At 39.6% G+C, this 22,342-nt stretch overlaps 2 protein-coding genes across 3 annotated transcripts in view; one reads left to right on the forward strand and one right to left on the reverse strand.

Annotated features, from left to right (window-relative positions):
- The first annotated feature begins 833 nt into the window (after positions 1-833).
- LOC143033487 (ribosomal protein S6 kinase delta-1-like) overlaps positions 834-22,342 on the forward strand; it is a 329,868-nt gene continuing 308,359 nt past the window's right edge. The window contains exons 1-2 of one of the 2 annotated variants that reach the window (XM_076198986.1): positions 834-1,191; positions 21,675-21,832. In XM_076198986.1, the coding sequence (XP_076055101.1) occupies positions 1,102-1,191; positions 21,675-21,832 (248 nt within the window). In that variant the 5' untranslated portion in view covers positions 834-1,101. The remainder of the gene's footprint in view (positions 1,192-21,674; positions 21,833-22,342) is intronic. The other variant, XM_076198987.1, reaches the window with a different exon arrangement.
- LOC143033507 (uncharacterized) lies at positions 19,417-20,139 on the reverse strand. Its single transcript, XM_076199013.1, has one exon. It carries the CDS (start codon positions 20,044-20,046, stop codon positions 19,417-19,419), a length of 630 nt encoding a protein of 209 aa, XP_076055128.1. The 5' UTR covers positions 20,047-20,139.

Genomic DNA, 22,342 nt, shown 5'->3' on the forward strand with positions numbered 1-22,342 from the left:
AAAATAATTGCAACAATTATAAACAACTAATTTAGAATGTTTTACTCACGTTGTGTTTTAATGAGATCCTTGGGCCCAGCTGGTGCTTCGTTGGTAGATCTTTTATATTAGGCTTAAAAATTGTCAGTTTCAGTCTGATGTCTCCTCGAATACAATACCTGTGACGTTTTTCGCTCCCCTGAGCTCAAAAATCGTCCCCTGGGGGGTGATATCGCCCCCGTTGAGAATGACGATCTAGGTAATCTCGGTAATTGGTGCGACCCTCGCACTTGAAGAAGGCCCTCACTCCGGATCTACCCTCTACAAGCATAGTGTTAATTAAAACCCGAGTGCCTTAGTGTTATTGTGAGTTTCATTTCCCTGGCTTGTCTGAACCTAACCACGACATCTTCACCAGGACATTCTGAATATGGAAACCCGGTATCAAGGGAAGTGGAGCTCTTCAATGTTGGCTGATTACTGTTGGACACTTAAACGGGATCTCCCAAAAACAAATACACTCGAAAATCAGACATATATACATTTCAAAGGTAATTTTCATTGAAATATCAGCTTCATCTATTAGTTATAATTGCTTAGAAATGAATGTGCTACCACGAAAAAACTGTGCCTGATAGAAAGATTTTGAAAACATACTTGGAGGAAAATAATCTATCAAGTTCCGCTGCCTTTACTAGTGACACCATTTCGGCAATAAAATGTCAAGGACGTGTACGAATAAAGAAAATGGCATGTGCAGGGTAGTTCGTCATTCACTATTAATTAACATGTATGGCCCTGGTGAAATTCCTGGAGTTGAAAGTGTAGTCGAATCTGTAACTGGAAAATAGAGAATTAGAAAGGAAACATACTGTGTTCTAGTAAATAAAAACCTACCGACCCTGAATAAATTGGCTTTCATCGATACCCTATTTGGCCTAGCGCACAGTGTATTTCCCCACACACTTTTAAGTTATGGCCATATTTTCAGTATCCAGACTTCAACATATAATTTTTGCAGTAGTACTACTGATAGGGAGATGGATCCAAAATGTAATTTTTAAGGTTTAGATAACTCTCTCCTATCTCTTTCAAGTGTCAGGGGCGTTCATGTAAACAAACATGGCTTCTGCTAACAAGGTGCAAGATTTTGACGTAAGCCATCCCACTAAACACCCAAAGGGGTACACAGTGTATAAGATCACATTTACAGTAAGTATCATACTTTGACTTTCCTCTTATTGTAAAACTTAATAATATCATTCTCATGTGCTCTTTAGGACGTGTAATTGTTATTTAGGAATTGGGTCAGTTTTACAACAAAATTTTATTTGTTTCAACATCCTGTTATTTCTCCATACCGCTCTCAGGTAATATTGGTGAGCAGATTTGCTCAGCCTTTTTAACAATTTGAAACTAACAATGTAATTTATTTTTATTTTTAATAAGTATAAACAAGACTGATGAATAAAACAGGAAATTTTGAGAAAGTCAAAGTAGGCCTATGATTGTCAGTATGTAGGTACGGGCACAAAATTAAAAAAATCCCTTAAATTCTTGTTGCATATGAAAGACAATTTCATTAGAAACAAAATACTATTTACATTTTTGAAATAGCTTGAAAAATAAGAGAGATACGATTTTTTTTTTCCGAATTTTTGGCTAGACTTTACCATCATAAAACAAAAGGTTAGAATTAAGGGTGGTAATTTGTAAAGATTTTGATAAAGAAATACACATAAACTCTAAACCACTGGTCCAATTTTATTAAAATTTGGAATACCTGGGCTTTATGGGTCAACAAATTACCTTAGTATGTCAAAAACAATGTGGAGCATCTCCATCATACCAAATTTGCCTTTTCATGGTAACTATTAAGTTGTCAATTTAGAGATGATCATCAGTACCATCCAAACCCCTGGCCCAGTTGACATGCAACTTGGCATGTGAAGGTTTTATGAGTCAACAAACCATCTGAGCATGTCAAAAACAATGCAGGACCTTCCTCTTATACTATTCTTACTAACACCTATCATGTTGCCATGGCAACTAGTTACTATTGTCAATTTAGAGATAATCATCCATAAAATCCAAACCCCTGGCCCAATTGACATACAACTTAGCATGTGAAGGTTTTATGGGTCAACAAATCATCTGAGCATGTAAAAAACAATGTAGGACCTTCCTCTTATGCTATTCTTACTAACACCTATCATGTTCCCATGGCAACTATTGTCAATTTTAATTTAGAGATAAACATCCATAAAATCCAAACCCCTGACCCAATTGACATACAACTTGGCATGTGAAGGTTTTATGGGTCAACAAATCATCTGAGCATGTCAAAAACAATGTAGGACCTTCCTTTTATACTATTCTTACTAACACCTATCATGTTGCCATGACAACTATTGTCAATTTAGAGATAATCATCCATAAAATAATCCCTGGCCAAATTGACATGCAACTTAGCATATGAAGGTTTTATGGGTCAACAAACCATCTGAGTATGTCAAAAACAATGCAGGACCTTCCTTTTATACTATTCTTACTAACACCTATCATGTTACCATGGCAACTATTGTCAATTTAGAGATAATCATCCATAAAATCCAAACCCCTGGCCCAATTGACATGCAACTTAGCATGTGAAGGTTTTATGGGTCAACAAATCACCTGAGCATGTTGGAAACAATGTAGGACCTTCCTCTCATACTATTCTTACTAAGATCTATCATGTAACATGTTCCATCAATGTAATGTATGTGCAGTGTAATGTATACGCAACTAAAAGAACTTTACTATCACATTAAAAAGTGCATATATAGGTGCATAGAGAAATTATGACACTTTTATTATGCTGCGACTGTCCCTCTGTTATGCTGTCCCCCCACCCCTTGTTACTGTCCTGTAACATTTCTTTGAATATTCATTTCCTTTTTTCGCCTAACCCTGTGGTGGGGGAAAAGAATGCTGCCACCAAGTCTTCCCATTTGAGTCTTACGAGGTGAAAAAGAATGGGACCAGGATTGGACATGGAATCCTGCTACCTGTAACCCCAAAGGGGACATTCCTAAAAAAAGCAAAGGCATAAGAGGGTATAGGAGTTTTCCAACCAATACCCTAAGGTTTGGGTCTTTTAATGTGTGTGGATGTAGTACAGATGAGAATAAAAGGGAAGACATAGGGAGTATGTTTGTGAAAAGGAAAATGGATGTATTTGCATTGAGTGAAACTAAGTTGAAAGGGAGGGGTGAATGTGAGTTTGGGAGTGTAGTAGGGAGGATCTCAGGAGTGAAGAGAGGACGAGGGAGAGAAGGGGTGGCTATACTAGTGTGTAGTGGAGTGGAAAGAGGTTTCTTCAAGGTCAATGTGGACGAAGGTGAAGCTGGGAAGGGAGATGTGGGTTTTGTAAGTGGATATGGGCCTGGTAGTGAGAAGATTGTAGAGAAAAGGGAGGCTTTTTGGATAGATTTAAATGAGTGCATAGAGGGATTAGGGAGAGATGTCAATGTAGTGGTATTGGGAGACCTTAATGCTAGGGTAGGAAATGAACTAATAGATGGAGTGATCGGGAAGTGTGGAGTTCTATGGAAAATTTGTAGTGGAAAGTTGATGGTGGAGATATGTCTAGAAAGAGAGTTGATGATAGCAAATACACTGTTTCAGAAGAAAGTCAAGAATAAGTACACATGGGAGAGGGTGGTGGATGGAAGAGTGGTAGATAGTCTTAATGGACTATATAGTGGTAACCAGGAGTACAGTAGGAAGAGTTAAGGATGTACAGTACATGTTCTAAGGGGAGAGAGTGGGGAATATCGGAGCATTTTTTGGTGGAAAGTAAGTTGAGAGTGGAGGATAGATGGAGAAAGGATAAAGGCAGAAGGTAGGGAGTTACTTAGAGTGAACTACTTACCGGGTAAATGAGAAAGAAAAAGAGGAGTATAAGAAGAAGCTGAGAGAGGAGTGGGAGGGAGTGAAGGATAGAGTAGAACTAGGAGTGGAGGAGGAATGGGGATGGTTCAAGGAGGGAGTCATAAGGTGTGCAAAGATGATGTGTGGAACAAGGAGGATGGGAGGAAATAGAAGGAAGGGTAGTGAATGGTGGGATGAGGAAGCAAAGAAGGGTGTATAAGAGAAGAAGCAAGCTTTCATAGATTGGTTATAAATTAGGATGAGGGAATGATATGAGAGGTATAAAGTAAAGAGAAATAAAGCATAAGATAAAGGAGTCAAAGAGGAGAGCCGATTTGAAATGGGGTAGAGTATGACAGAAAATTTTGAAAGTAATAAAAAAAAATTTTTGGAAAGAAATTAAGAGAGGAAGAGGAGGCGAATCAAGTAGAGAAGAAAGGGTAAAAGGTGCAGATGGAGAGATGATAATGGAAGAGAAGGCAGTGAGAGGAAGGTGGGCAGAGTATTTTAGGGAGTTGTTAAATGTGAAGGAAGATAGGGAAAAGCAGTTGCAGTGGGAAGTGCAAAGAAAATGACCACGATGAGTGAGGAAAATGGAGGAGAAATAAAGAAAAATGAAGTGAAGGCAGTTGTTAAGATGATGAAAGCAGGTAAGGCACCAGGGTAGGATGGATGCCATGCAGAATGTCTGAAATGTGGTAATTATTATTGGGAATCCTTTAGTGCTTACCTTCGTTCAGGAAACTTTCCCTCAAAGTGTTGTTTACTTCTTTTGATTCAGGAGCATTTCCTGAAACTTCGAACCGTGCCTATCATAACTTTGATAAGATACAATTTAAACTCCCCTCCTCTTTATTTGTTTATTAAATCTATGTAATAAATTTTGGTTTGATAAATCAGGGGTTGAACTTTGAGAAATTACTTAAATTCAATATTAATCCGTGGCCTTTGGAACCCTTTTCGAACTTGTAAGAGTCCCTCCGAATACAGTCTGCACTAACGTCATGTCAGACCTCCCAGAGCTCTGGTTCCAGACGGACCTCAAATTTAGAAATGTCTTAGTAAGGGACAGTCTTCGGAGTTCATAGGCAACCTTAATCTTCAAATTTCAAAATACCACAGTTTGAGAAACCAACCTGGTAGAAAACAGTGACTGGTAAGTTCTCAAATGAAATCTTTGAATTTATTTAACCTTAATTTTCATAGGTTTATTCTTTTCAAACATTGTGAAATTAATCTTCTCAAACATTGGTTGGATTAATCTTCTCAGTGTTTGAATTTAACTTGTTAATATTTTTTGTAGTCGATTTCAACTTTAACTTAATTCCCCCTTTGTCGTAAACTACAATCCAGCGCTTTGATATTTAAACTTATGATAGGTGGTTACGAAAGCCAGCTTCCTGATATTTTCTTGTTTTGAGAGTCTGTTCGGTCTTAGGTCATTTTTTCATTTGAGGACCTTGTTTTCCCTTTGAGGGAATGTTTAACTGGCACTAAGGGGGAGCTAATTATTCACATTTTTTTTACGAGGTTTATCGAATTGTTCTATAGAACTATGGTGGCCTCTATTTTTTCTAATCTTCGTTTCCCTTGCTTTGTCTGTTCTTTTCTATTTAATTTCAGTTGTCTTTAAATTATCTCTTGGTGAAATTTCTCTAAGAACTCTTATTGGTTGATCTATAAGACAGTTTTTGGTACGACAGTCATACACACTTGAATTGGGGACGAGTCTTTGTTTGGGTGGTTGTTTCAAAATGGCAAACAATGAAAAGTCACTTTCTGAGTCTGTGGACTTAAAAAAATCATAAGGCAAAGAGCCCACAAAGAATGTTTAATCACAAAGGACTTAACCCCTTCAATACAGGCCACATCGCACGTCTGGCAGCATTAGCTGCCAGACGTGCCATGTTGCGTCATAATACTCGCATTATGAAAAATAAAGTCACTGCTCTATCGCTTGTTCTCTTTCACCCGTGAATTTTGATAACCATAGAAAATATGATGAAGCCAGTTTACAGAGTATGGGGGGCACGCAGGTATGACTACATTAAATATAATCAAGATGCCGACGTCGGCATCCTCATATACCCACTTGCTCCTCATGACGCCTACATAGGCGTCACCGTATGGAAGAGGTTAAAGGCTCTGAAGAATTCACAACTTGATACTTTATCACTCTCTGTCCTTGATTCCAGGTTATCCCAAATTGAAAATTTCCTCACGGAAATTCAAATATTTGACAATGACATTTACTTGTTACTCCCTGAAGAAAGAAAGGATGAGGATATGGAAAATTCCAGGGCTTACCGCCTGTCTATCCTCCTAGAATTGTCTCCTTTCAAAGAATGGAGAGAAGGATTAAGGGAAGTCCAAAGCTCTAAGGTTGGTGGTTCTAGCAAAGCCACTGGAGTTGATTTGGTAAAACTTCCCCTCCCTCCTATTGTTCTTCAACACTTTGAGAGCAATTCTCACAATCACTTTGCCTACTTAGATTTTTAAAAGGGTTTTCAAAATGCCATTGCTGGCATTCCCAATCTGACTAACAGTCAGAAATTAATTTTTATCTAAAAGGGTATCATTACCTGCCTCTAGAGTAAATTTAAGTGTGCTTTTTGCCCATACTGGTGTGGATTACACGTGGTATTTATGGGTTAGAGACAGGAATGGAGATAATGTCAAGGCATACATTTTGATATTTACTTGTTTTAATACAAGAGCAGTCCATTTGGAGGTCATGGATTCTGTCCACTGCTGAGTTTATTTTGTCTTTCGTTAGATTTACTAACTGATATGGAATTCCTTCAGTGGTTTATTCAGATAATGCCAAATCCTTAATACAAGCGGGAAGTATTATTGGACAACTTCTATCGTCTTCTGAATTTGAAGAGAAATTTCAAACTTCCCCTGCTCAGCACAGAACCATCCCTGATTATGCTGCTTGGTATGGTGCCACTTGGGAAAGGTTGATTCAGGCAGTGAAACAATGTCTCTACAAGGTTTTGGGTAGGTCTGTTCCTTCCCTGGCAGAGATTGCCACCCTTTTGTCCAATGCTCAAAAAGTTTGGAACAATAGACCTCTTACTTATCGTTCCTGTGAAAATGAAATAGATGTTATTACCCCTAATCATTTCCTTATAGGAAGGACCAATCCTTCCTTGATGTTTGGTGACTTGGAACAAGTCCCTGAATGCGAATTAGGAGAAGACTATCCTTCTCTTTTTAACTTAGTCATAAACTCTAGGGATTTTTTTATGAAGAGTTTAAGAAATGATGGCTGACAGAGTACTTGATCAGCTTAAGGGAAAGGCATAGAGATGCATACCACAGTTCTAGAAACTGGGAAAAGGGTGACATTGCCTCCTTGAAACTGCCCTTTAAGACCAGACCCTTCTGGCCCTTGGTTTGTGTTGTTGACACTTATCCTGACCAAGATCTTGTGATTCATATAGTCTCTGTCATAAGCCTGACTGATATGGAATAGCTGAGGGGATAGCACACTTCCTTGTTTAACCCCTGTTTCCACATAGAGCCACTTTTTTTACCCATTTGATGTTCTAACACTACATACACAGGGATAGTACAAACTTTTAATGGCTTTATTTATATGTCCCATGACACCATACCTCTCCTCCATACATCTCTATACCTATTTATGAGGTATTGAATCAAAGACCTTTTGTAGATCAATAAAGGAGATGTACAGGCTATGGTTATACTCCCATGCCTTCTCTATCACCATCCTTAGTCCAAAAGTCAAATCTGTTACTGATCTATTACTTCTATAACCATGCTGCTCCTCTTCTAAAATTGGTTCTACTAGGTCTCTTACTCTTCTCTCAATTATTCTCTCATATAGTTTTGTGATGTGTATAATTGTTACAACTTCCAGCATCACCTTTACCTTTGAAAATTGGGACTATTAGGGTTTTACCCCACTCCTCTGGTATTGTTCCTTCGCCATAGATCTCATTTATGACCTCCAATATATTTTGCTGTACTGCACTTCCTCCTTTTATGAGCTCTATTGATATTTTATCTACTCCTGTTTTGGAATTTTTAATTTTTCTCAATGCCCTTTCAAATATTCAAATTCTTTTTCTGTTATTTCATCATGTTCTTCTCTATCTAAATCTTCCTCCATCTCTTGCTCTTGTTCTTCATTTCCTGCATAGCTCTTGGAAGTATTCTGTCCATCTGTTGTCTATATCTTCTTGTTCTGTAAGAACATTCGCTTCTATGTCTTTAATGTTATATTGTTTTGCCTTGCTTTTCCTATATGATTTTGCCATACCATATAACAACTTTCTTCCTTCCTGCAAATCCTCTGTCAATCTCCCAGATCTTTCCATGTCTCGGTCTTTGCTAAATTTTTTGCAAGCTTTGCTTCTTTCCTTGCCATTACATATTCTTCTCTGTTTTCAGGTGTTCGTCTTCTTAGCCATTTTCTCAACTTTAAAGTTTTGTTTTTTACTGCCTTTTTGACCTTGTTTCACCAAGGTGTGTGTCTTTTCCTATTTCCCCCAATCCGTTCTACCCCTAACGTATGGAAGACTGCATTATACACAATCATGCACGCAAACAACACAACATACACTCTATAAAGGATTTGCGGGAAAACCCAGTTTCGGCTGTGGCATTCCTTGGGGAGACGGGACTGCTCGGACAGACAGTCTAGGGAACGACAACAACAACAACCCCTAACGTTTCTTCTGCTATCTCGCTGATTGTTTCTTTCCAGTGTCCCGTCTTTCTTTTTCCCTGTCATTTTACTTCTCCAATTTTTGTGTAAGTTTAGTTCAATAAGCATTCTTTTTATCTTCCTCTCGCAAGCTTTTTGTTTTGATTACTTTTCTTTTTCTACATTGCTGTAGTTTTGCCTTTCTGATCTTAAGACCAGCCACTAATAACCTGTGGTCTGAATCTAAACTCACTCCTGATATTACTTTTATATTGGTAAATATTCTTCTGTCCAAACATATTATGTAATCAATGATTATTATTATTCTTTTTTATTAAACTGTTCAGTTTGTTGATTCCATCTATATCTAGTGAATTTGTGTCCCTCTTTATGCTGATAAAACCATTCATTATTTTCAAACCATTTCTCATGCAGTAGTCTATCAGTTTTTCTCCTTCTGAGTTTCTTGTCTCTTCTCCAAATGCCCCTACCATATTTTTTATACCTTCTTTTTCCTTTCCAACTCTTGCATTAAAATCACCAATCAAAAGTCCTATCTATATTGCCATCTAGAAACTCATATTCTTCCTCTAAAAGATCCCCCCCAAAGTTATTTTTCTTAAGGACATCCCTGTTGGGATGCACACACTTGATATATATTGTACTTTCTTCCGTTCATCCATATTGTACACTTTATTACTCTTTCATTTATCAATTTCACCTCTTAAATATACTATGTCAGTCTTGGTCCCACTATCATAGCTACCCCATGCCTTCTCCCTCTCTCTTCTGTTCCACAGTACATCAAGGTGTATCCCTCCTCTTGAGGTTTCTTCCTTCATCTTGTCCCCAATGTCTTGTCTTTGCCATTCCTATAATGTTGATCTTTCATTCATCATCTCCAAGATTTCTTTTTCCTTGTCTCTGTATGTTGCAATGTTAATTGTTACAATTCTTACTTTGTGGTCTTGTGTGAATTTCCTTTACATTTCCAATGTTGTTGTTGTTGTTGTCGTTCCCTAGACTGTCTGTCCGAGCAGTCCCGTCTCTCCAAGGAAGGCCACAGCCGAAACTGGGTTTTCCCACAAATCCTTTATAGAGTGTATGTTGTGTTGTTTGCGTGCATGATTGTGTATAATGCAGTCTTCCATTATGTGTTGTATGGTATGGGGTGAAGTGTTACATCCTGGGCAGCTGTTCACAACACGGTCGTCCAGCCTCTTCTGGTAGCTTAGAAGTGCTGGGTGGTGACCGCATCGCAGTCTGGCCAAGTGGACTCTGTCCTTTCGTGGGAGAGAGGATTCAGAAGGGTGGATATCAGGGGGTCTGGCATGCAGCAGTGTGTTGTCTTTCAGTGTGTTAATGGAGCGGTGAGTGATATGATTATGAATATGTTTCCGGAGGCTGGTATTTGGTGGTTGTGGAGGAAGAGAAGAGAGTATCTGTGCGTAATAAAGGTCTTTGGGTGTAGTTTTAATGTTTCTTGGTGTGTGTGGGTGTTCTGCTATGTAGTGTAGCGGGTGTGATGTGTTTGTGGTGGCTGCAGCAAGTGTTTGTGTGCCTCTCATGTCGAGGTGGTCCTTGACTTTGAGGACTTTTGTTTCATGGTGTAAATGGTCTGTAGGTGATGTATTTGTGCAGCCTGTAATTGTTTTTAGGGCTTTGTTTTGTATGATTTGAAGGGTGTTGTGGTGTGTCTCACTGAGATTAGGAGCCCATGCAGGACTCGCATAATTCATCACTGAGCGTATGCATTGTTTGTATATTGTTATATTAGTTTCTTTGTTTTGTCCAAATGTTGTTCCTGTGATTGACTTAAGTGCGTTAAGTCTAGGTGTGCATTTGTTTTTTATGTTTGTGAGGTGTTGTTTGAAAGACATGGGTGTATCGTATGTTACACCAAGAATTTTCGGTGTGTTTGTGTGTGGTATTAGAGTGTTGTTGATGTAGAGATGAGGTATGTATTTGTGTTCTTTTGTCCAGTTGGTGAGAAGTGTTGCTGTAGATTTGGTTGGAGCTATTTTGAGTCTGTTTGTGATGAACCATGTGTTGAGTGTGTCAAGGTAAGGCTGGATTATTTCTGCAGCTTTGTCTGTGTTACGATGTGTGCATGTGATTGTTATGTCGTCTGCGTAGGAAGAAATTTGTATTTCTGAGGTGTCTGGCGTGGGTAAGTCATGCATGTATAGATTAAATAATGATTATTGCTCTCACGCAGCAATAATCACAACAACAGATAATCTACCCTCAAACAGACAACAAGCAAACGCACTCATACGTCATTTTGCACAGACGAGCCATCTTACATCTCACCCTGACGACCGACGCACCATTCGACGTAAGAAAGACTTCCCCACAGACTCAGACTATACACCCTTCATAGACAGTCAGACAAAACTCATAATGCATAATCTCAAGCACTCATCTGCCTGTGGCCCTGATAACATAAGCAACATCCACCTAAAACACATTGGACCACAAGGTATACACGCACTCACAAACATTGCAAACTACAGCTATTCACACAACACTATACCCGACATCTGGAAGCATGGTAAAATAATCACCATTCCAAAACCGAACAAAGACCCAACAATCCCAACATCGCACCGCCCAATCACACTTCTCTGCACCCCCTCTAAAGTCATTGAACGCCTAATACTTAAACTTGTCACACCATATATTCCCCTTGCTGACTCACAACACGGTTTTAGGCCACTACACTCCACAAACACTCTTCTGACAAACCTCACACAAAGAATTTTAGATGGCATCAATTCAGATAGGCCCCACCACAGAACACTTCTTATAACATTGGACATTAGTAAAGCTTTTGATGCTATCCCCCGCCACAACCTAACAAATAAAATATATAACACAGACATGCACAATAACACCAAAAGATGGCTGGCCAATTATCTGGCAGGCAGGAATGCTCATGTGTCATATAATGGCCAATCATCGCACATCAGAAACATTAAGAACGGAGTACCACAGGGCTCAGTTCTATCCCCCACATTTCCAATGTTGTTACTACTGACGCATATTTCAGTCTTGAATGTATCAGGGTTTCAATGAGTTTTTTCATCATCTCTTTATCCATATAACAGTATGCCATGTTTACTGTGGTGGTTTCACAACATTATGCTATGGTGGAGTGGCTCTCTTCCTCCCCTCTTGCACGTGGTTGTATCTGATATACAAGATACAGAGAAATGCATACCCTAGCCTAACCTGACCTATCCTAGAGCTGTCACCTTGACATGGTGGATAGACTTGAGTATCTTAATGACTATAAGAGTTAAGTCAATAGAGATGAAGATTTTTGCAGGGTCACCCATATTGAACAGGCCTCATACAAATATTGTGAAGATTAGCTTGTACACACATTTGTATGACCCACTGCTATGTGGTAAGTCCCTAGTGGTGAACAAGGAAATTATTCGTAGATATATGGGTTACTGTCACAGGGATGGTATGGACCATGGTCATCCACCAAATATATTGAATAAGGTGGCACCAGAGATGTATCTTCTCAGACACTATGTGGCAGGGAGGTGTATCAAGTCACTCTCTTGGGTCTTTTATTACTGTAGTAATTTTATCATACATCAGTGAGAATTACTTGATTGTTATTTTTAGTCCATTCTCAAGTCAGAAGAAAATCCTGAACATTTAACAAACATTATTTTATCACAAAATCTTACTCATGGACAAAAATATTATAGAGAATTATGTAACTATTCACACATTAGTTATAAAAGAAAAATCATATTATTACTGTCAGGCCAGGGATTTTTTTAAGGAATATTATTTTCGGAGTTGTGTTTTATTTTTAGTGTACAGCAGGCGAGTGTACTGTAGCTCTGCCCACCCGTGACGTCACTAAGACGCGTTCGGACAGAGACGTAAACTAGAGCCATTAACATTAAGAGGATTAGGAAAAATTCCCAACTTCCAGTTCAGGATCCCACTTGAGGAATAGTTTAGGGAGAGATTTCAGCAGCTAGGGGTTGCATTGAGAAGTGAAATGAAGTTTCACTATATAACGCAAGAGGGGGAGTTGGTAGATTTATGCAGGGATGCGAACATAGAGCCCGTCCCTCTATTTCCCATTAACAGGTATGTCAGTACGCTCTGTAAGAGTAATGAAATCAAGTGACGATATGTGAAACTTATATGAAATATTGCAAATACAACCACTCCTCGTTTAACGACCTACTCGGTTAACGACAACTCGGAGTAACGACGGGCTTTATGACAATCGTTTAACGTAAATCTCCCGAAGTTACGACGTCGTGTACGATAATTAAGTTGGCTGAGGCAAATTTGTATGATGTTATAAATGAACTTGTACGGTGGATATTACCTGTGAGGTAAAGTGTTCTGAAGCTTAGGTCTACATTACCATCCTGCAAGCTGAAAAAACTACCTGGGGTACAGTATATACCAGTAGTGGTAAATTTTTAGTTTCAACCAAGGACGCAATATAGCAATAGAAAATTAATTATTAATTTTGTAAATTATAATGTATCAACGTAATGTGCAATTTTGTGAGCGAAAAAAAAAGGTGCTAAAACAAATTTCGTAAGTAACGAAGTCATGTCGGACGAATGGTACACCATGTTTGTTATGATAGATGCCGATGTCGAAGAAATGAAAGGATGATATATTCGTCTAACCTAAACTAAACTAACCTAACCTGTGTTTGATAAATCATTACCTGCAAATTAAATGTCATCCGGCTCATCCTCATTGTCGTCGTCGTGAGAGACGTTGGCAGACAAGATGGCGTCCCGATCCTATGCTACCGACTTCGTTCATTAGCATATTTTCTTGTAGCATGGTATTTTGTACTTTCATTTCCGCCCACAAAATTGCATATTACGTTGATACATTTTAATTTACAAAATTAATAATTAATTTTCTATTGCTATATTGCGCCCATGGTCGAAACTAAAAAAATACCCCGGTATTCAATATGGAATGTCAGCATACACGGATTTGGTCATATACGGTAATTTCAGGAACCTAACCACCGTAAATAAACAGTAAATAAAGCTTTAATGTACTGTATAAAAGAGGGAAAATACACGAAAATAAAGATACATGTATTGCTGGACATTGTACATACAGTACATGTATGTATATGTATACACTTTCGCTTAACGACCAATTCGGTTAACGACGGCGCGCTGGTCCCAATTGTCGTCGTTAAACGAGGAGTGGTTGTATAGTAGATAGACATTAGTATTAAGGAATTTAGGCGAGTCTGAAGCCCCACTTACTCCCATTAACAGGGAGAAAAGGGTGTTAAGGGAGTGTAAACACAGACACTTATTGCATGGAGGGGGGTTAGTCGAAGGTGTCACGCATATATTCAATCGAAGCTATTTCTTTATTCTTAAGTGCAATTCTGACTAAGATCGTTCTCTCGTAAGGATACATATCTTAAGGACGTTATCGGAAATAGACAAGATAGACAGACAGACTGTGGCCAGAAGGTTGGAGCGTAAGAACCACGCCCGTACACGCATCCGTGACCTACTTAAGATACCCATACCCACCGACCCATAGTTCCATAACTGCGTCACTAACTACCTCGTATGTACGGGTTATTAAGCCTAAGTTATTGTAGGCGTTTGACAGGAACAACATAACTATACTTTTCAATCTGTATGAACCCCTGTCCATTGTCTAGTGGAAAATACCCACAATATACTCTTATATTTTCCTTATATTTTTTCTACAATTTAATAATTAATGTACAGAAAAACCTATACCTATATTCTTTCATTACCCAACTTGGACATCGCTATTGTAGTGTCACGGGAGGCTACTTGCTACCCAGAACCAACCCCGGACGACCTGAGAGGGAGGAGACGTTTGCCAGGCATGGTTAACTAGGAGTAGTTCCTTCATTGATCATACATATATCCTTATAAGCGATTGGGTGGTGGCAGCGTATACCTCTAAGTCATCAGGCTTAATTTCTTAATTCCCAAATCGTCCTTATATGGGTATCGTGGATCACTCCCATTCGAGGAGCTCTTAGTTAAACCCTAGTCAGTCGAGGCGCCTCAACCACCTTGCCCTTCCATCCCTCAGTTATAAGACCTTGATAAAAATCGTTTGAGACGCTGCACACCACGACGGCACAACATTACCTAGGAGATATGTGAGGCGGAGAGCATCCAAATGTTTTTTCTTTCAGGAGAGAACACTTCACCTGAGTGTGGAGAAGGTAGGGCAAATACCTACATACAATGGTGCTTGTGAATTGCAATCATGTTCTGGGAGAAACTGCTCAGGGAGTTGAAGGATTGGCCAAGTGGGGCCAGTAGAAGATGGTGACAGTAAGTTTCTGTCACTTTCTGGGAGTCCTCTGCTTGGAGCATAGAAAGATTAACCAGGTGGGGCTGATAGAATATGTTGATGGTAGATTTCTGTCACTTTCTGGGAGTCCTCTGCTCAGGGCATTGGAAGATTGGTATGGTGGGGCTGATAGAATATGGTGATGGTGGATTTCTGTCACTTTCTGAGAGTCCTCTGCTCGGGGTGTAGAAAGATCAGCCAGTTGGGGCTGATAGAAGATGGTGATGATGTATTTCTGTCACTTTCTGAAAGACCACAGCTCAGGGTGTTGAAAGATCAACCAGGTGAGACTGATAGAAGACAATGACTACGGATTCCCATCACTTTCTGGGGGAACTCTGCCCAGGGTGTTGAAAGATTGGCCAGGTGGGGCCAATAGACCAGGTGACTGAGAATTATAATCACATTTTGAGAGACCACAGTTTGGGGCATTGGAAAATTGGCCCGGTGGGACTGATAGAAGATGGTGGTGGTGGGTTCCTGTCATTCTGTGGGAGACCTCTGCTCGGGGTGTTGAAAGATTGGCCAGGTAGGGTTGATACAGATAATGACTGAGGATTTCAATCACATTCTGATTCTGGGAGACCATAGCTCAGGGCAATGGTAAGGTCCATAGAGACCAACAGGCAGGAGTGTACAACCCATTGGAGTGGTGTCAAATCTTCTAATCCTCTTGTGTTGTGTCTAATCCTTTTGTGTTGTTAATATATTAGTGTGGGTCTGAAATTGTGTAAGGAATACATTGGAGATGTTACTAGAGTTACATATTTCAATTCACTGTTTGTAACATATTCCTACTCCTTCCACTCTCACACCTCCACTAGGTGAATCATGCCTGAGACGTTTGAAACATCCTCCTTCTTTACACCTCTATACATTCTGTACATATACATACATCCACTTATAGATCAACTACTTAAAAAAATAGACATAAGGTCAATATACAAAACATATAAGAATGTATAATCATAATCACTTAATGCCACGAACTGAAAAAAATTCATGAACAAGACAATCAAAGTTATAATGAGCATTCTGTGCTTAAGGGCATTGTGCCATGAAATGTGAGTAAGTAATGTCCTAACAGTTCTAAGTCTTTGACATTAAACAACCTAACAAAGATGAGGATATACACTTACAGTGTAAAAACTCTGTCAGAAGACCACAGACTAGAATTTGATGTAAGAACTGATGAACATCAGCTGAGATACCATGGACTGAATGAGGTCCAGAGGGAGGAAGAAAAAGCTCATGCACCTACAAGACAGTCACTGGAAAGGAACAGTGGTATGTGGAAACTAGAGGCTTAACACTTCTATCCTGCATATATAAGATATTTACAAGAATAGAGTACAATACACTAACCCCTTATTCAGATGCAATATTAGGAGACTATCAATGTTGTTTTAGAGGTGGGAGATCAATAACAAATGACCTTTATACACTCAGGCAGATGCTGGAAAAGTACTGGGACTTTCATATAGATCACTGGCATGTGTTTGTGGAGTTTAAACAAGCATATGTAGAAAGTACTATGAGGTTTTAACATACCAATAAAGCTTAACAAACTAGTTATGGCACAAGCATGGGTGAGGGTTGGCAATAAGACCATAGGTTTGACATAAAGAATAGGTTAAGGCAGGGGTGTATGTTGTTCCCACCATTATTCATCTTACTACAGGAAAGGGTGATAAGAGTAGTAGAGAGAAACAACATTAAAGTAGAGTTTGAATCTGGAAGAGTGAATATGTTAGTCTATGCTGATGATATGGACTTAATAGAATCATAGGTGGGATAAAAGGGATATTAGGAGAATTGAAGAGACTGCAAACAGAATGGGGCCGTTGGCAAATAGTAAGAAGACAGAGTTCATTCACCTAACAAAAATGCAGACAGAGGAACATGTTGAAATCAATCATACATATAAGATATGAGGCATGTAGAAACTTGGTTCACTGGTAAATAATAAAAACTTGATGAACATTGAAATACTGTATAAGCAAAAATTGTAGCCACCAACCAATGTTATTACAGCTTCTAAAATACCCTGGGGTGAAGGAGCATATCTATCCAGACAAAAATTACTGAAGTACATGAGAATTACCATAGGTTAGTTGAGATGTGCTTCTGGTTTTATGAAGCAAATCAATTCTGCTGAAGGGTAAGCATTCATATGAGATATGCTCCGCCCAGCCGGTCCGACAGTCTTTGAATAATACGAGCACCCACATGATAACCTGGAACTTGATTATTTTGTAATGAAGAGATTCCCAGTTGGTTACGTGTAAGGGGAGGAGAGGAGGGCATATGAATGCTTACCCTTCAGCAGAATTGATTTGCTTCATAAAACCAGAAGCACATCTCAACTAACCTACGGTAAGTCTCATGTACTTCAGTAATTTTATATCAGCAAATCACAATTCTGCTGAGGGTTCGCAAACATATGAGGTTTTGAAGACATGTGGGTGTCGTGCCTCAGAAGTTCTTAGGCAGGTGAAGTTGGGGCCGTTCCATAATTCTTCCATTTCTCGCAGGCTTTCCCAGAAAGTAGACAGGCCATCAATCTGGTATGGGACATGATGGGATGTTCTTCCGTCGACAGGGGCCACACCAGCACTTTCTTTCTCCTCATTATGATTCTTGGATCTTCTACGAGCAGCCTGAGTAGTGCTCCCATCCAGGGCTGTGATGTCCAAAATGGAACTATCATCCAACCTCTGGCCCCTTCTGCTCTTAAATTCTGTAGGCATCTAGCGATCAGGGAGAAAGGGGGGAAAATGTAGATGAGACCTAATGTTGCCCAATTAAGGTTGAATGCATCACAATAATTTGATTCTGGGTCTGGCCTCCAGGAGCAAAACTGAGGCACTTGTTTGTTCAACCTAGATGCAAATAGATCAATGTTGGGTGTGCCAAACATGATGCTTAATTTCTTAAAAATTTTCTCATCCAACTTCCATTCATGTCTGTCATTGAAGTTCCTGGATGCTGTATCAACCAAAGTATTATCACTCCCGGGAATGTAGGAACATGTGATCCAGGCATCATTATTTAGACACCAGTTCCAAATATCAGAGGAGACATTGTTACATGCTACCGACTTAGTGCCTCCCATTTCATTGATGTAGTTAACTGCTGTAGTGTTGTCACAGAAAACTTTGATGTGCTTTCCTCTGACCTCATTTGCAAGAGATTTTAATGTAAAGAGCACAGCTATGAGTTCCCGGGCATTAATATGAAGATTCTTTTCCTCTGTCGTCTATCTTCCATTGACTGACTGATGATTTATGCAGCCACCCCAACCTAAGTCTGAAGCATCTGAGTATAAGACAATTTCAGGAGTTGGGTGAATTATTCGCCTATGTTGGGTCTCAACATGTTTGATCCACCAAGTCAGGTCAGTTTTCATTTTGTCGGTGATCAACATTTTATCCTCAAAGTTCCCATAACTCCTCCGCAATGCTGTAATCTTTGCCGATTCAAGGTGACGATAGTGTAACTTTCCAAGTTCCACAGCTGGGAAGGCAGCAACTAGAAGCCCGATCACCCTGGCTACTTCTCTGATTTTGTCACTAGTCTTAGCTATTAGTTGTTTACATCCAAGTAGAATTCTTTCTTTCCTACGTATTGGTAAGGTAACAATCATTTTGTCCAAGTCAGTGACATTGCCAAGGTATTCGATACTTTTAGTGGGTTCTAGCACAGATTTCGCAACGTTAATACAGAAGCCCATTTTCGTGAGTAATTCAATGGTAGAATTAATGCAATCATAGCATCCAGAAAGAGAAGCACTGCACATGAGAGTGTCATCAATAAAGCTGGTGATGGTAAAGCCTTTTTCTCTTAAAGTAGCAAAGATAGGTTTCATGAGTTTGGTAAAAAGTCTGGGTCCTTCTGAGATTCCATTTGGGAGACAGGTGAACTGATAAACTTTGCCATACCATTGAAAACAAAGGAATTTTTGCTGTTCTTCCGCTATTCTAATAGAGTAGTAGGCATGTTTAAGATCCACAGATGCCATATAGTCCCCTTCATTTATCAGTCTGATAGCTTGTTCAAAGTTCTCCATTTTGAAATGGATATAGGGAATGTGGTTGTTTAATTTTTCTAAATTGAGTACCATCCTATAATCTCTATCTTTTTTCTTCTTCAGAAATACAGGGGAAATGATCTGATCTACCCTTCTCTTTGTTTTTTTAAAACTTTAAGCTCCAATAATTTCGAAATTTCTTGTGATAGTATCATTTGTTCCGCCAGGCTAAAGTTATATTCCACATTCTCAAAACACAGGTAATTGATATCATTGACATTAATATTCAGGTGACAATGTTTGACTATGTCTAGAATATATGTATCACTAGTGATTTTTTGCCATTCATGCACAAATCTGTGAAGGGAACCTGCCACAAAGTTGGTACTTGCCTGGTTTATTGTCGGGGAGTGCTGCGTCCCCTGCCTTTGGAGTTTTTTTAATCCAAGGCCTGCCAAGCATAGTAAGGCCTCTGGTCTCCCCTATGTCCTAGCCTCCGCTGTCCATAGGGTTGAAATCTTGTGTGCCCTTTAAACTGGGTTCTTGTCTTCCCACTTCCAAACTTCCATGCGCCTGGCTTCCAGGATGGAAAGGGGGATTTGGCTGTGATTTTGCTTTTGAGTTTTTCCCCCTCTTTGATTTGTCTTGCGGATTGCGAGAGGTCATCCCCAAACAGAAAGTGTGACATGGGCACTTTGTCAGAGCATAGGTGTGAGTACTTTTGATTTAATTCCAGTTTGATGTTAAAACGGCGAACCAAGTTGTTACGGTAGTTGGCATGACCTAACAGTGCCAGAGCACCATTGATCATGCCCACCTCATGGGCCACCACAGCGTTACCTTCATCCCGGGCCACTTTGTCAAGCACCGAAAGTGACTTGATGATGATGGAAGCTGCCTTAGTTATATTTTTATTGACTTCCTTCATGCGTAAGTCTGCTTTTTTAGCGTCCTGTTTTAGTGCCTCCAAAATTTGCATATTGCACTCAACTGGGGATAAAGCAGGGTAATTACCGGGCCTCTTGGTACTCTCGTCCTCTGCAATTTCTTTATGGGTGTCCTCCCTCATGCCGTGGTCAAATATTTGATTGACAATGTCCGCCACATGTTTGGCAACATCTCCGGAGACTTCTTCAACTGGGCCGAAAGCCTTAGAGGATTGCATCAAAATACTGCCAATGGGGAAATCTTCATGCAACTCACCTTCTTCACTGCTGCTTCCGTCAGAGATAAAACCCGAAAAGTTACCTGTAGAGGGCGTAACAGGCCCTGCTTCCTTCCTGGTTGAACTAGTGCCCGGTCTGGCATCATTGTGGGTTTCCGGCCTCTGCGAAACATCTTGCCGCCTCTCCGCTTTTAGTTGATCCATATCACTTCACAGTTCAGCGATGGCTTGCAGTACTGTGTGCCAAGGGGCTGAGGAGTCGTCATGTACTTGGAAAGCAGTACATGACGTGGAGCCGTCGGGGAGGGGGGGTTGCCATGTCTTCTAGACTTCGATGCGTAGCGCCAACGCAAGTATTTCTGTCCCGATGGGAAGTACTGTTGCTTGACCTGCTTGATTTATGCTTGTATTTGTGAGAATGTTGGCTTGCTTCTCCTCCGTAAGAGGAGGCGCCCGACTTCCTGCTTGTATGGGTATGCACATTGTCGTATTTACCTGATAATTTAGTGAGTTTCGTTAAAACTCAAAATGAGAGCGTCGTAAACGCTTATTAGATGATAAAATGAGCGTCGTAAACGCTATTATTATATTGCAAATTGAGCGTCGTAAACACTCGAATGCCAGGTCAAGCACTAGTAAGCAGGGATACGGTTGAAATCTACGTGCGACAGAGTAAACAATCTTGACGACCGTTCAGCACGGCAGCGTGTAAGCAACTGTCGGACCGTCTGGGCGGAGCATATCTCATATGTTTGCGAACCCTCAGCAGAATTGTGATTTGCTGATATAGAATTATACAATACAGTTATAAAAACAGTTCTATTCCATGGATGTGAATCCTGTCCTCTGACAAAGAAAAAAAAAAGAAAATGTTTTTGTTTTTGAGAATAGTATAATAAGGAAGATACTGGTTCCAGTATTTGATGAATGGAGATGTCACAATAATGAGCTCAGAGAAATACCAGGCCAAGTAGATATCATGAATGTCATAGTCAAAATGCATACAGTATGCTGCCACATAGCTAGAATGAATCAGGAAAGACCACCAAAGAGTGTGATAGTGGATGGTGTTGAAAGAGGAAGAAGATTCCCAGGAAGACCATGTATAAGATGGACTGATAATGTGGACAAGGACATGAGCAGTGTTGGAATAGGTGTTTGTGAATAGATGACAGCAACACAGGGCCACAGAAACTGGAGGCATTGATTACGCAAAACTTAAACAGACAATATTTTAGGGACTTCAATGAAATCCTTACAGACCAGTTATGCAGTGTTCTTTTATTATCAGAAACTAATCTTCACTCTAAAAAGAATGGTGATCACTTTTAACTTGTACTATTCATATGGTGTGCTACCTAATCTCCTATCAAAAAAGAATACTGATCACCTGTAACTTCTATTTTCCCTTTGTTTTGCTACCATCCTTTGCCATCTCTGTGACTCAACCACTTCAATGTAATGTTATCCCCATAGATAGAAATACTGGATATTGACAATGAAATACTAATATCTTTATGTGTTTGCTTCAGACCTGTCCAGTAGAAGCACCAGAATGCTGCAATACAGTCACTGTATGGAGACGATACTCAGAGCTACGTCGACTTCATGCAGCCACTGCAACTCTGCATGCAAAATTCAATCTTCCAGGCCAATTTCCTGCATTTCCCAAAGCTAAGCTTCTAAACAGGTGATAGAAGTAGAAGTTATATTTTACATTTGCCATTCATTGTGAGTTTATGAATTTGCTGAGATTTTCTTGTGCATCAAACAACTCATCATGCAAATGAAAGATTGGTTTATAGATTTGACTACTACATTTCTGTACATAAACCTTTCAAGAGTAATTTTAGAGGATTGTAACTATTGCAGCTGTATTTTTATTATGCTAAGTTATAGTTTCACATTACAAAAGGAAAGGCGACAAGTGTGAGTGTAGTAGTTACAGGGGGATCAGTTTGTTGAGTGTAGCTGGGAAGGCTTATGGGAGGGTTTTCATTGAGAGGATTAGGAGAAGAACAGAGGGAGTAATTGGTGAGGAAGAATGTGGGTTTAGGACAGGTAGGGGTTGTGTGGATCAATTTTTTGTGATAAGGCAGATATGTGAGAAAGGTTTAGGAAAAGGTGAGGATGTTTTTGGGGCTTTTATGGATTTGGAAAAGGGTTGTGAAACAGTAGACAGGAAGACACTGTTGGAGGT

This window comes from Oratosquilla oratoria, chromosome 15 (assembly GCF_046742065.1).
Source record: "Oratosquilla oratoria isolate Oo_2021 chromosome 15, ASM4674206v1, whole genome shotgun sequence".
NCBI classification, from domain to species: Eukaryota; Metazoa; Arthropoda; class Malacostraca; order Stomatopoda; family Squillidae; genus Oratosquilla; species Oratosquilla oratoria.